This window comes from Lepisosteus platostomus, chromosome 10, assembly GCF_059453375.1.
Source record: "Lepisosteus platostomus isolate fLepPlt1 chromosome 10, fLepPlt1.hap1, whole genome shotgun sequence".
In the NCBI taxonomy this organism is placed as follows: Eukaryota; Metazoa; Chordata; class Actinopteri; order Semionotiformes; family Lepisosteidae; genus Lepisosteus; species Lepisosteus platostomus.
The window spans coordinates 8,190,299-8,205,418 of record NC_142620.1 but is presented as its reverse complement, the minus strand read 5'-3'; the positions used below and the strand labels follow the sequence as shown (position 1 = coordinate 8,205,418).

The 15,120-nt window shown below is 40.4% G+C and overlaps 1 protein-coding gene across 1 annotated transcript in view; it reads left to right on the top strand.

The window, feature by feature from the left end:
* The window catches only part of brf1b (BRF1 general transcription factor IIIB subunit b), a 74,046-nt gene extending 59,289 nt beyond the window's left edge, over nt 1–14,757 (top strand). The window contains exons 17-19 of the mRNA XM_088647881.1: nt 7,752–7,803; nt 12,160–12,316; nt 12,991–14,757. Of these exons, the coding sequence (XP_088504007.1) occupies nt 7,752–7,803; nt 12,160–12,316; nt 12,991–13,028 (247 nt within the window). The 3' untranslated portion in view covers nt 13,029–14,757. The remainder of the gene's footprint in view (nt 1–7,751; nt 7,804–12,159; nt 12,317–12,990) is intronic.
* The last annotated feature ends 363 nt before the right edge of the window (nt 14,758–15,120 follow it).

Below are 15,120 nucleotides of genomic sequence, written 5' to 3'. Positions count from 1 at the left end.
ACTGTTACCAGCCTCTAAATATTCTTGTTCAGGAAAAAGGGGTTATAACCAGTCTTTAATTAATCCATTTGTAAGTAGTTAGGAGGATCTAATGTTCTTTTAATCCCTGTCTCTGTCTAACGATTTGCATAGAAATGCGAGACATTTTCATCAGCACTGAGTTCCAGGTTGTTATTATGCAAGCAAAGACTGTTTGAAATTACTGGGTTTTTGAGAGCTTCCAGTGCTCATTACAGCGCCTCGTAGAGCTTATAAAGATCACATTCTCTAGCTTTGTTTCCAGGGGTGGCAGCAGCAGAACAAAATGAAAGAGCCACTGAAATGATTCAGTAGTGAGAACATAAGAATTAACTACCCAGCAAACTGATCCACTAAATACATGTGAATAAATGGAAGAGAAAGTGTATTTCTTATATACAGCACGCTCTTAACACACAGATATGAAGCACAGATTCCAAAAACCAACTGCACAAATTGTGCCCTCATCATGACCCACTATATATTGGGGAAAGCGTCCCAGAATGTTTTGAAGTCTTGATTAGATTAAAAGTAAAAGATATGGATAGATCCACTAAAGATGAAATGCATAAGTATAATTTGATCATGTATTTTGGTTATGTAGACAGGCCTTCAAGTATTTGAATTCTATCATTAATTACAAGTATTGTACTTAGAATCACCTGTTTTCTCATGAGGGTCCGGGGTCATGTTGTTCTTTAAATTTATTCTAAGGCATTTACAGTTAGCAAAGTATAGTGAAACAGGTAATATTTTCAGAACACCAGAGGGATGTTGAGACTCCATATTCATTTACTAGTCAGTGCTATGAAGTCTTACTTACCATGGGTTAATGTTGAGTTCGAATTTAGGGAGCAAATTCTTAAAAGCAAGTTGAGCAGAGACTGCTGAAGGCAACGTAAGCTGAAGTTGTTAGGAACAAGACACTTGAAGTAGTATGTTCCTGAAACCGAAGACCAAGAGCACAGAGAGCTAAACAACTAAGCAGATCGATTAAAGGCATCAATTAGCACCACTTATTTAAAAGGTCAACTGAAACAAAAGCCAGCAGACAGAAAGGTCTCTCTGGAGCAGGGTTAGGAACTGCTGCTTTTAATTGTTTATCCGAACGATTTCACTTCACCCAATTATAAATACAACACTGAAAAAGCCCTTTTAATTTGTAAAAATGGTAATAGTAGAAAAAGTCTGCAGGAAATTCCTACAACTTTAATTTTCCTTAAGGTCTTTACCACATGATTCTGATAATGGTTGAGTAATCTACAGTTTTTTAATTTATGCGTTTCTGTTTGAGCAGTTATAGGAAGAAGAAGGAGGTGATCAGATAGTCAAAGATTCCAACGTCATTGATGACAGTACTTGTGATTGATTGGAAGTGGCAGATTTATTTCAGCATGAGCTATTTCCATTAGCTGTTCCATTGACCATCTGGCTGTAGGATGTGTGCGGTGAGGGACAGACAGGACGCTCGTTAGGAAATTAAGAGTTCTTGAGGTTTCTTGCCCTGTGCCTAGATGAGCCATAAAATTGCTGGTCTCAGTGCCCCATGTCATCCACTGTAGTGTGAAATTACTGCCAGTATCATTTCCAACTCCTGCTAATAAAATAAATCCATAAATACATACAAAAATGCATGCTTGCTTTCTTACACACGTGTATGTATACAAGAGCTCTTTAAACTTATTAAGGGAAATTTTCTGCTTCAGGAGATTGGCTTATGAGATCATATATGATTGGCAGTTGTATCTAATACTGAGAGCGGTTTCTTATTACTTTAATTTTTCTTCCTGGCATTGCTGCAGTATTAAGAAGGGAGAATAAAGCAACATCATTCTAACTTTTTTTTTCTTTTGGATGGGGGTAGATAAAACCTTTTTTAAGTAAGTGTCCAGTCAAGTTGGTATGCATTATTAATGCAGTGACATATGGATTGCTTGAGTAAGCATGGGTAATGAAGGAGAAGAACGGTGTTGTCCTGGATGACCCTTTTGTGGTAATATGAAAACATCTGAACTTTTTGCTGTATTTTCAGTTCCTCTATTTTTACATGTTCCTTATATGTTACACTGGTGTGGTTTTAATGTTGCCAATTAATGACCATTTATAATAAAACAAATAACTTCATGCACTTCATGAAGTGAAGATTTTTTTGGTCTCTGTTTTGTGACTCTTAGAACTACTTGCACTGCTAGTCAACTGAATTAACCTTGAATGAATCAGTAGACTTCCTGTTGGTTATTCATAAAGTAGTAACTTAGCCTTTCTGAATGCTTTCAGTTTTCAAGGTTATTCTTCCCTCCTTGAAAAGGCAAAACCTCTTCAGTCGACTAATTGCATATTCGTAGATCCCTTAATGCAGTGCTTTTCAGGGTGTTTTCTTAGATGCACTGATAAGGCAGAAATCAGGTAAAATAGGGACTGTGTGACAGATTGAGTTGAATAGCTTTAATGATAAAGTCCAGTCTAAAGTCTATAGAAAAGGAAGGCAGTACTGAGAAAAACAATGTAAGTACGGTCTAAAATTACCTGTATATTAATTGTATATTACAAAATAAATACAGTAGATGTGTTTCCTACTTATGTGTTATTTTAAAGCCAGACATTCAAATGCTAGAGCATTAACTTTCAGAGAAATTCTAAACCTATTGGAAAAAGTAATTTATTGAAACATAAAACTCCTGAGCCGCCCTGGAAGTAGGATTTAGGATTCCCCCAAAGTGTCTGCTGTCTGTCGGGTCCCCTCCAGTCCCCCCCGACTCCGTGCACCCTCCCGTCTCTGTGACCAGGGGATCGGTGGGTTGGCTTCTGTCAGCAACGCCAACGCGTTTTGTCAGCCGCGAACTCGATCTTTGTTTTGCCTCCGGCAGCCTGCAGGTGCGTGCCAGTGAGTGTAGCCAGTGGCAGGAGCAGGTACTGGGGTTAAGACCCAATCGGGTCCCGCAGTCTGATCAAATCATCCCTGCCACAAACTGGCAGGCGGCCACAGCTTCAAATAATCCCTCTTCTTTTGTCTGCGCAGTGGAACTGCCCGCACAGTGCAAATCTCCACGAACGCTGCTAAATCTACCTTCATTTAGTTAACAAAGCAGCTTGCCTGTAATGTCTCTCATTTACTCCCACCCTTGTGCTGTAATATGCTCGATTGAGACTTCACATGCTAAACGTTCTGTCATTTCTTGCTCATTAATGCTCACATTAGAAAATATTGGAAGTTTACAGGCATGTGTACAGTTTAAGGAGGACAGCTACACGAGAATATTGTAGCTAGTGTCATGCTTTACATATGCTTATACTAAGAAAAAGCTTGATTTTTTGTATGAATACAACTAGTCTAGATGAAATTGTACAAAATAAAATATTTTTACAGTAATGCTCACTGTCCATGGTCAGTATCTTCTTTAAAACTCATGATTGAGGTTCTGTTGCAGTGACAGTTTCTTCTTGAACCAGCAGTCTCAGACATTTCACTTTTTTTTTGGATGGGAAAATTGGAGCCTTTTCTGCAGTTATTCAAAGTTGGAAAATGACAGTGCGGTGTCAGTCTGATCCCGATGGAGAATTGTTCCATCATTTCTTGATTCAACATTTCCGCTTGACATGGACTCAAGACATTTGCAGTCTAAGGATTTCTCTAAAACAGCAGTATATTCTGTAATATAAATATACAAATCCTGTCCCTACCAGACAACATAAAGTGATGTATTGTTGCTCTGTAAATATGGCCGGTTTCAGGGGGTGCTTAGTTTTTGACTTGGCTACCTGAGTGCTCTTCAGCAGTTGTACCACTGTCCGCAGGGAGCCCAATAAAACAAAATGGCAGCATTTGACTGGATAGCCGTCACTGCCGAGAAATTAAAAGTGGAACCCAGGTTCTGCCGATATCCCTGTCTGGTTAGCGCTATGGCAGACGATGCTGAGAGTGAAGAGGAGCTGCAGTAAGTCCTGTGCTGCCTTGGCAGCAGAAGTGGTGCGTTATTGATCTCCATTAGAGATTTCTGTTCCTGACATTGGCAATATAAGAAGGTGTTATTGGAGCTGTCCAGTAAGCTAGGTATCTCTCTAGTTGTTGACATTGAGTAAGTGACTTTTTAGTAATTGTTTTCCAATGCTCCATCTGGCTTCACTTCAATACACTTTCCATGATTAACAGTTGGGTTTCTTGGAGACTGTCGCCCTCCTCGATGGCTTAATAAAAGCGACAGCCTGTGGTTTGCGTTTTGTAGATGAAGTTCTTGCTGTACGCGCTCTTGTTTTGTTGTGGAAATATTTCACCAAAATCTGCTACTTGACCAAAGGGGAGAAAAAAAAATCAATTGTTTCAGCATTTCGTTTTGTTAAATAGACTGGGATAATAGCAGGGGGATTTCTAGCAGTCAATCCTTTTGGCTTCAAAGGGGAGTGTGATGCTGCCAAGTTTTGTGCAGTCGCAGAGGGTGATACTGTGTGAAGAGGGAGGTACCTCGCAGGGCATGATTGAAGTGGTGCTTTGAGCTCTACTGCCAAGAAGGAAGTTAATGGAGAGAAAAGCCTGGCTGCACAGAGAACTAGTCTTCTGATACCATAGCGCCGTTAGACGGCAGAATGAAATCTTCATTGTTATTCGGGAGTTTATTTTAGCATAGGTTTATAATATTTGACACTGTGTGTGATTATTTGTGGTGGTAGTAGAATTACTAGAAAGTGAAGTAGCATTCACGCAACAGGTATGTACGTTATGTGTTAAGAGGATACTGTACGTGTTTGTTCGTGTTTTTTTGTAACTCAAAAGCCCATTAGTATTAATTACTGCTGCGTTTGGAAGAAGACCTAAGAAGTACTGGAAGATTTGGGAGCTTTACTAAATTGTATCATGTTACAGTACTGTATGTGTAATTTGGAATAGATGTTTATTTTTTATAGACTGCTGAAAATGTATGTCGTGCATTGGAATTCCCAATTAGGGTAAATGATAAAATTCAGAAATGTAAATGTACAACTTTGGTGATATACTGTAAGATATAGAGCTGAAGACTGGTATTTGCTGGCATATTAGCTTTGATAAGTTCTCAGAAAACACATACGGTTTCTCTGAGAGAAGTGTTTATTCCTTTTTTTTTTCTTAAGGAGAGAGTGAAAACGGATAGAATTATTCATGACTGCTTTGCTCCAGTCATTTCTGTATTTTAATGACAAAGCACCCTGTGAGCATGACTTGCCAGATGGTAAGTACTGGATACATTTTTTAATGAGGTTTGACAAAAGGCGAGGAGAAGCCTGTGTGCTGAACACATCCCTCCACCTAAGCAGATTAATTATGCGCACTTTCTCATATCAAGTGTATGAAATACTTACAGTAAGACTCGAGGGAAATTATATCAAGGAGTCTAGAGATAAATGCTGATTTAAAGAATGTCAGCCCTCTGTTTTGTTTTGTTGTTGTTTTTTTTACTTTTTCTTACATTGTACTCCAACAACCCCATCATCACTGTGAAGCCACATTTTGTCACATCTGAACTAAGTAGCCTGACAATGCAACATATTTATGCCTTGTAGACATGAGAGGTGTCCCAAGAGAGAGATTAATCTGCCTGCAATGGACTAGTGTCCCTTCAAGGGTGATCCCTGCCATGTACCCTGTGTCTTCCAGATTAGGCTCCAGCTCTAATGTCCAAAGTACTGGACTAGCAGCTGTTGAAAATGGGTGGATGGGATATTGATCTGATGCCAAAAACGTAAATCTTTACTCTGATCCTGAATATCTTAAATTATTTCAGCACTTCTTTGCAATGATTATATTTAGTTTTAAATGAATCACTCTTCTCTAATCTCTGGGATTTTGCATAGAGAAGCCACATGGTATGTACTCCACCCATTTTCTGACGGCTTCTTCCAGTTCAGGGTCATGGGGGAGCTGGAGCCTAGCCTGGCAGGCAGCAGGTGCAAGGCAGGGCACACCCTGGAAGGGACACCACTCCCTCTCCGCGCACACACAGACACACTCACGCCAGGGCCAATTTTCCCAAAAGCTAATTAAGTGGAACCAGAGCACCCAGAGGAAACCCAGATTCACATGGGGAGAGCCTGTAAACTCCATGCAGGTAGCACCCCAGGAATTGAACCCAGGGCCCCAGCACTGTGAGGCAACAATGCTGAAAACAGTGCTTCCCATGGTATTTACTTCACAGCTCAATTGGTATATATACTAAAGGCATTAAAATACAACAATAATGGTAATAATACTCAATTTTTATGTTTTTATTGTCTCTTACTATAACAAAAATAACAACATTGTCCTTCTAACAGTTTCGTCTGTAGATTAGAAAAAAACAGTAATTAACCTTAATTACTCTGAACTCTCTGTTGGTGTGTAGATTACTATTGATTTTTTTTTAAATTGCTGTAGCATACAATTCCCCCACAGCACTACAGGCTTCAATACTTGAGTAAGCAATGGGGTATGTACTGTATGTTCTGATAGTTGGTTGCAACTTGGTTTTGTAGCCAGAAGACCAACATTGTTCACATTGAAAATGGGAAGGAAGCAAAAGGCTTATCGTATCCGATCTGAATTGTGCCCATTGTCCCATTAACAAAGCTCACCGGGGTCAAGGATGTGTTCCTCTGGAGGGAAGAGGTTGAGGTGAAGGCGTAAGTCTGAAACTGATAATCCTAGTAGTCTGTTAGATTCATCTGTGACAGAAGGCGCCAGAATTGTAAATTCACATACAGGTTATCTTTGCATGCAGGGGGCAGCTATCCAAACAGTTTACTACATCATAGGTCCGTGAGGAACTTCCCCTTCTGCCTCTGCCTTTTTTTACTTTGGAAACGAGTTAAAAACGAGAGAAGCTGGTAAAACACGATGTGGTTGTTTCCTGTAGAATTGCCTGAGTAAGAAACTCATGCCTAAGTCTGAGCTGCTGGTGATATGCCGTCTCCCTGGTCAGGCAGGACAGTGGGTAGGAGTCCTTTTGACAGCTGTTTAGTTTATGACAGAGAAACCTGATGCAATAGGATCTCTAAAACTGTTTTCCATGGCAATACAAGATTCACAGGACTGGTTTTGGTCACTGTGGAATATCCGTCTGTCTCTGGGCTTATTAAAACCAACAGTATTTTTTTTCAAATACACCACAACAAAGCAAAAATAGCATAACTTCAATGCTTCTGCTGAATATCCAGTGTCAACACTTTCTCTGTTTCAGGTGTATTTAATGCATCTTTAGTGATATTACCCTTTTGTATTATTGTTTTCTTTCATTCCAAAGCACCACTGTGCCTGTGGGCATTATCATTTTACAGAAAATACATTGTTGGACTGACTTAACAGAAAACACACCCCTCAGCTGGACTTCAAAGAACCCTGAGCGAAATGATATCCTACATGCTTACTGCAGAGACTGACTTAGGACATGACAAGGACAAAAATGCATCTAGGCCATTTTCTTGACAGTTTTTTTTCCATGAAAATTAATTGACTCTTAAAATAGGCTGGAGTATGAAAAAGCAGAATTCTTAAAAGCAGATTTCTATAAAGATTAATTTTGTCAGCAAGTGGTTTATCAATGCTGGAGGGCAATTTAGCCTCAGAAGTCATTTCACGAGAATGAATAGGTTTTCAGTGTTGAAGAAATTTTTTTTAACCTAGTCCCAAGCCTTTCAAGTGTAAATCACCGATTTAAATGCATCAAGTGTAACACTTGCAGTTTTCTATTGTTCTTACTCTATAATTGTTTTTTTTTCTCATCTTCCAGGTTACAGCCGTTGATTTCAGCTCAGCCATGCAAGAAACGTGCAACTGAACAGGTAGGTCCCTTGTAGCCTATTGTGAACCACAGTCCTTCTAAACTGCAGTCTTAATTGTGCTAACAGTTTGACACCTTCATTCCTTGACTGGCATCAAGGTTAGACATCTCCCTGCTCCAGACCTGCAGTAATGTAGCAGTTATGACAAGAGGCGTTTAATGAGAGGAACTGGAGATTACTATACAGAAGGTGTTTACTGTACAATGACTGTAAAGCGACCTATAGCTCTTACAAATATGATAATGACTTACACTGTGCACAGTGAGCCACGTGATTAGTAACCGTACGGACAGTGCTATCTCCCAAACCTTATCCTACATGCTTACTGCCTGCCTCAGTGTGTTTTAGTACTGACTCATCTAAGCCTTGGAATACTACTCTGGTTAGCAAATGCCATTATCCTGGATGAGTTATAGTCTGTACAACAATACTTCACATAAATGCAAAAAAAAGATTAATTCAAATACAGGAGAAGAAAAAAATAAAGAATACAAATGACAAAAATAACCATGTCAGGCAGGCGTGTTGTTGGAAGTGCAGTGCCAGTAAGGACACTTACCCAGGTGCAGGCTGACCTCTATGATTAGTTCGAGTCTGGGTCCTGTCACTAAGGCACAGTGACTGTCAGTGAGGCACAGACTTCCTCCAGTTGGCTATGAACCTCCAGTACGGGGTTGTGTAGCCTGTGATATGTGAAAAGACAACTGGCTGAAAGATGGGCTTTATAGATCAAGATGATCTATAAAGTTTCTACACTCACTCAGTTTCCCCTGTGTGCAGCTGTGGGAATTGTAGCTGAAAACTGGGATGTGAAAAAAAACACAAAACATCGGTGAGTCCAGTTATTGGTTAAATGGTCATCCATTTAAAAACATACAGTATCTGTTCAAAGCAGAGTGAAACCCAGTTGAGCAGTAAATAAGGAATGCCGTTGAGCAGAGTTGGCAGTATCGTTTGGTGGTAAAAGCTCATGTCAGTGCATCACCAGTGTCCTCCGAAAAGTATTGAGGGGATTGCTGAAAGGCGGTCGGGGAATGAGCAGTTCTGATTTCGACGGGTCGTTCTTTCCATCTCTGCCGATCCCGTGACAAGGCTGAGCAGTCCCTGGAGGTGGGAGAACGGAGAGGAAGAACACAGAGGAGGAGTAGGAGCAGGCGGGAGGAGGTGTAGGGAGAGATCAGGGACTTGAGACTAGAACAGTCTGAGTGGTTACAACAGCAGTAGGTAAGAGTGTTTTGAAATGGATGAGTGCACCTGCAGAGAGCTAATGGAGGGAGTGAAGTAACAGCATGGCATGAGTGAAACAAGGGAGATAAGAGTCTAGGCAAGCAGCAGAATTCTGAATTAGTTGTAGGAGGTAGAGTAGTCCAGGTAGGGAGCACCAGGGCCTGAACGAGAAGCTGTGTAGATGAATAAGTAAAGAAGGTGGAACCTGTGGATGTTGCTCAGTAAGAAATGGAAAGAGTGGGGCTGGTTACAAATGTGATGGAAATAGGAGACAGAGGGAGGATTTGGGAGAGGGGGAGGGGCTGGTGGAGTCGAGATGATTATCTTGGTTGACAGAACAGGAAGGTGAGGAAGGGTAGTAAATGAGGTCAGACTTAGAGAGGATCAGTTGCGTTGGTGGGAGTGCATCTGAAGAAGAAAAAGATAAGAATACTTGAGCATCATCTGCATCAAATGGGGTATTAAAATGTTTTGGAAGCATGTCAGGGGACCTAGAGAGCTGCTGTAAAGAGAGAATAGCAGGGAACCCAACATAGAGCCTTAAGGGACACCAGGGGAGAGTGAGGCAGTCTTGCCAGGAGTCCCATTGAGTGTGATCATTGAGGCCAGAGGAGAGCCAGGTGTAAGTGGTGCCAGAGATAGCCAGGTCAGTGAGTGCTGACAAGAAGGATCACAAACGTGTGCGCTCCCCAGTGTCAAAGGCAGAAGAGAGGTTAAGGTGGATGAAGACGAATGAGAGAGAAGAAGAAGCACAAACGAATGACAAGGGCATAGGTAACTGAGAAAAGAGCACATCCAGAGGAGTGCGTCGAGCAAAATGAAGACTGGTGGGGGTGAAACAGTGAGTGCAGGGCTAGCAGGTGGGATTTCAGGGTTTGGGAGAGAAGGGGTGGAATAGAATCTTCAAGGGAAGAAAGATTGTGGGTGGGCTTATTTTAAAAGAGAGGTGTAATGCAGGATTCTGTAAAGGAAGAGAGAAACCATTCTGTGAGAAAGAGGCCTTGATGGAAGTGGACTGGAAGGTGGCTGGGTGGAGTGTCCCGAATACACTCGGTAGGTTTATGACCCAAGAGCGAGGAGATGAACGAGGAGAAGGAGGGAGGGTTAGTGAAGATCCGAGAGGGTGGGGAGTGAGGTGTGAGGATGGAGGTGAAGTGGTGAACGTGTAGTTAATAGTAATAAATGCCATTCTGGTGAGCCTGCATTGAAATTTGTACTAAATTTGAAATGTGAACCAGACTAGCAATATTGGTCTTAACTTCTATAATAAATCTAAATGTAAATAAATCAAGGTAAACACTTTGGAGAAATATGAAGGTAAGCTATTTGGGGAAAGCAGTTTTTATTAAAAATACTGCAGTTTTCTCATTAAGAAACTGTAAAACGCACAAAAATAATTAAGGTACCCTAACTATGTGAAAGTATATTATGTATACATTGTTTTAACCTTAAATTGCAAAGTGAATAGCATAATTATATTTCTGTCAACATGTAGGTTAAAAGGAGTGATTTAGTGCCTTTTCTTTAATTCAGTTGGGGGCGGAAAATGTCTTTTCTCTCCTCTGCTGTGTATTTGCACTGGGGAGCTGGCAGTTATGAATGGGACTTCACAGCAGATCAAACAGGAAGAAAACACTGCCATGAGCTGGGGGGTCAATCAGTCAGTTGCTAGGCAACACCTTCTCACCTCCGATTGGCTGGAGCTGAATGAAAAGCAGCTCCATGTTACATAAGTTTGCCTTTATGCTCCCAAGGAACGAAACAAAAAAAAGAAACAGCTGCTTCTTTGTTGCTTGGTAGTATTTAAAAGAAAAAAAAAACTGCACAATATGTAACCTTTACTTTTTTTGTTCTGGTGGAGACGAATCAGGATGTCTGATAGCTGAATTTCAGTGGGTTTTTGTCAAACTCACCTGGAGTTCAAGCTGGATTCAAATTGCTGCACTCAATGTAATTGCCCAATTTGCATTACCAGTAATGCACACTTCATAAAATGTATTTTAATCAGTTAATTAAAATTTCCTAACAATCATTTCCCTTTTCAGATATAAAAGCTTGAAATTATTTCCTTGTTTGTGGTAAATGACTTTGAATACACTTCTAATCCCAAACTGTAATAAAATGTACATTGATTGTAAGAAAATCTTGGTAGACACTTCCTGATCCTTCATTATGAACACTGACTTCATTTGGCCGACTGTGACAGCCTGAAAAATGCCCTGATAATTACAGGGAGGTCATGCTATAATTACGTTTAAGAGTTTTCTTTACATGATAATTAATTAAGTCTACTTTCTTTTCATTACATCATTTCACTTCAAGAAATGTAAAAATGTGCAGCCCAGCTGGGTGTAGAGAGTTTTTGGCACTTTCCAGTACTGATGAACTCCTGCATTCAGCGAAAGCTATATTAAATTGCACCCGGCTCGAGCTGCGTGCGCTGAGGATCGGATTATTGAACAGTTTTTGGATAATCCTGCTTAAAGGCTTCGTGAATTTTGTTTTAATACTTTGGCAAAGTTCCTCTACCTTTGTTTCCCCACTACATGTGGTTACTTAAACAGTGATTTTTTTTTTTGGCAATGACAAAAATACCAGCATCTAGTGCCAGTGTTTGTATATACTGAAGTTAGATGGATAATCAATCAGCCAGGTATATTTTTTATGGGTTATTAATTACAGCGCTAGGGTTGTAGCGGACCACCTCCCAGATTCCCCAGTCTCAGCTCTTCAGTTCTCTACCATCTGCGTTCAGTCTTTTGCAAGTATTTTGCTAGACCAGTTGTGTGTCGTTGGCTCTTCTGCCTCTTTGTGCTGCCAAGGGGGACCCTCGGAGGCTGGAGGAGTATAATAATAATAATAATAATAATAATAATAATAATAATAATAATAACAATAATAATAACATCACTTTATTAACCCTTTACAATTTCTTGCATTAGGAATTGTCTTTTCGCATACCCCAGCTTGCTCTCCATGAGACACACAGACACACAGACAGGGAGAGAGCCTGGGGTCAGAGCGCAAGGTCTGCCATTGTACGGCGCCCCTGGAGCAGTTACAAGTTACAAGCAGTTACATAAGCGCTACAAGTTACATGTACATGGTTTCTGCTGCTCTTTGCACCAGACTGCGTGTAGCAGCAACCCCCCTGCGCCCTCTGACCCCTCACAACCGGTGGTGGTGGAGAGCGGCCCTGTCCAGTACACGGAGGAGGATGTGGAGGAAGAGGAGGAGGAGGAGGAAGAGCCCTGTGTCAGTGCCCTGGAGCTCATGGGGGCCAATGGTGAGTCACTCTGGCACAGAAAAGCTCTCCTGTCCCGCCTCGGTCTTGTGCGTCTGCAGGCTTCTCGGGTGTACCTAGCTGGTAGAAGGTGTTAAACTGGTCCCGTTAAGCCGATAACTAGCTGATTGAGGTCGTGATGAGCCCAACTGGACCGAAAACCAGTAGACAGACCAGCTCTCCAGGACTGGGGTTGGGTGTAACTGCACAGAATGAACCAAATTTAAGGCAACTATACATGGCAAGAGACTCTGAAGACTTATGCAGATGAATGTTTTTTTTGTCATGCATAATTGTATAGATTTTTTTTTTTTGGAGAGCCAGGATGTCTTCTGCTTCTCAGCAGAAAGAGATTCCTCTTCCTTGCAGAGAGAATGTTTGCAAAACTAGTACCCTTAGATCTTCTTGGGATGCATTTTACACCTTAATCTTAAACACAGTGGAGACTTCAGGTCATTAAAGTAAAAGAATGGAAAAAACTGAACTTTGCATGGAGAAGGGCTTCTTGAAATCGTAAATGGCTGTTTTGGTGATTGTTTAAAAAAACACTAGGTCATAACACAGCATGTTACAGATCGCCAGGCAAAGAGAAAATTCTGAATTGTAATTCAGGGTCCCGGTGAGTTTATGGACCTGAGTTTAGAGAAACTGTCAGTCCTACACTTTTTCTTTTGCAGATTACGGCTATGAAGTGGATGATGAAGATGGATATTAGTGACGTTTTGTCTTCTCTGTGGATGTGTAATACTCTTCTGCTGCTTGGAAAGCTCAGTAGATCTTGAGCTCAAAGGAATGAGCACCATGAAACCAAAGGAACCTTTAATCTGAACTCCACAGACTGCGAATGTTAAAGGGAATTTGGAGGCCGGATCTCAAGAGACTGAAAAGGAGGGTACAGCTACACTCACCAATGTCAGGATCTCATACTTGAAATAAATAGTCCAGAATAACTTGAATTAAACTTCATATCTCATAACAGCCAGTGCAGCAGAAGTTGAATCCTTAGGGACTGTTTTTTTAAGGAAATGGGATGGGAAGGCATGGCTCCACGATCAAAGCAGGAGCAGTATTAATTCCTCATGAATCTTAAAGACTGTGTGCTGACAGTGTTAATCAAGATAACGGCAGAATAAATAAATTAGTAAGTAACCCAGCCATGTTTAATTAGCGAGGAGAAGGGATTCTGGAGTCGAATACGCAGGAGTGATTAACAACCTTTCACTGTATGAAACTTCAACATTCTGCATTTTGCTGTTTTGAATAATGTATATTTAACATGAAAAGGACACAAAAAGAAATTGAACCTCCTGTGATGAAATGTTATTGAAATGATATGAACGGGTGTGTTTCAGCCCGCGGAAGACGATCATGTGCAGCCCGGATAAAAACAGCAAAGGGCTTCCCTGCGGTGTTTTGTTTTAGACAGGGCAGAAAAATGACACTGTATCGCCCACCTTGTGCTATGAATTTTATAGATTGACTGGCATCAGTCCATTGTGACTGTTTCTGGTAAAAACAGCAGTGTAACAGGCTGTGTGGTGCTGTGTGCACCCTTGTCCTCCATAGAGATACTGCTAGAAGCCTGTCTGGATGGATGCAGATACTGGATTCCCTGTGGGATCAGAGCTCATGCCCTGCCTCTCTGTTGTCTTGCACATTTCACTGCAGTGAGAACATTATCCCAATTTCACTTGTGCATCTTCATAATACCAGTTATTCAGCTAAAATTATTTAAGTTACTTAGAACCACTAAAAGGCTAAACTATAACCCTACAAATACCTTATTACCTAAGGTTTCATGCAACTGTTGAAATATTTAGGTGTTTGATGAATAATTCTAGTGGATATATAAATGGAATATCCGTCCTCCAGTGAAGGTTTATGGGCATGAAGAACCTCAGTTTGAATGACAAGTACATTTTGCTCACTAAATTCTCACTGCTGTCAGAGTAAGAATCTTGAGAATGTACTAAACACACATTTGAATATAGACTGCATTACAGTAAGTGAAGCTGTGTAACCAGACTATATCACAGCCTTACATTCTTTTAATTTTAAAATGAAAACAGCTTCAGTTTTGGCCTGAATATATAATTCTAGTTGATTTCAATCAATAGTTCAAGATTTGGTTCAACTGAAATACTGAGCTTTTCCTCACTGCAGTGTATTAATTTTTGGTGTTTAAGAAACCGCATAATTATTATAAGAGTAATGATGTAACTGAGAAATCTATTTTACTGTGTAATTATTTTTGTAACAAAAACTCACAAGCAGCAGGACCGAAAATGCTGTAAAGTTGTTGGTGTACAGATTGTACAGAAATACTTATGTATATATTGAATATGTAATTGTGGGCAAATAGTAAGTGTAAATCTATGAATCATGCTTTCATGTCAGTTGTAGTTGAAATTAAATATTTGCCAGTTAAACAAAAAAACAACAAATATGTTTTTAAAATGAAAATCTGTTCCTGCTGTTGCTTGTTTTCTTACAGGGAACATGTCATTTTTCACTGTGTGGTACTGACAGTTTAGTGGTGACACGTTTGGGAGCATTTCATCAACCTCTTTTAACTCATAAAGCTAGCTATGACTCCTATTTTCATTTTTTAATGAAAAAATGACACTTCCATCGGGATTCCATCAGGATTGTAGTCAATTTACCAGTAGTACCTTCTTTAGGGTTCATTTTCATTGAAGCTGGCATGCTTTGGAAGGTTGCACATAATTAATAGTAATAGTTTTTATAGGTTCTAAACTTTCAGAAACAGAATAAAATAGTGTAGCGCAACAAGTCTCCCCAGCTTG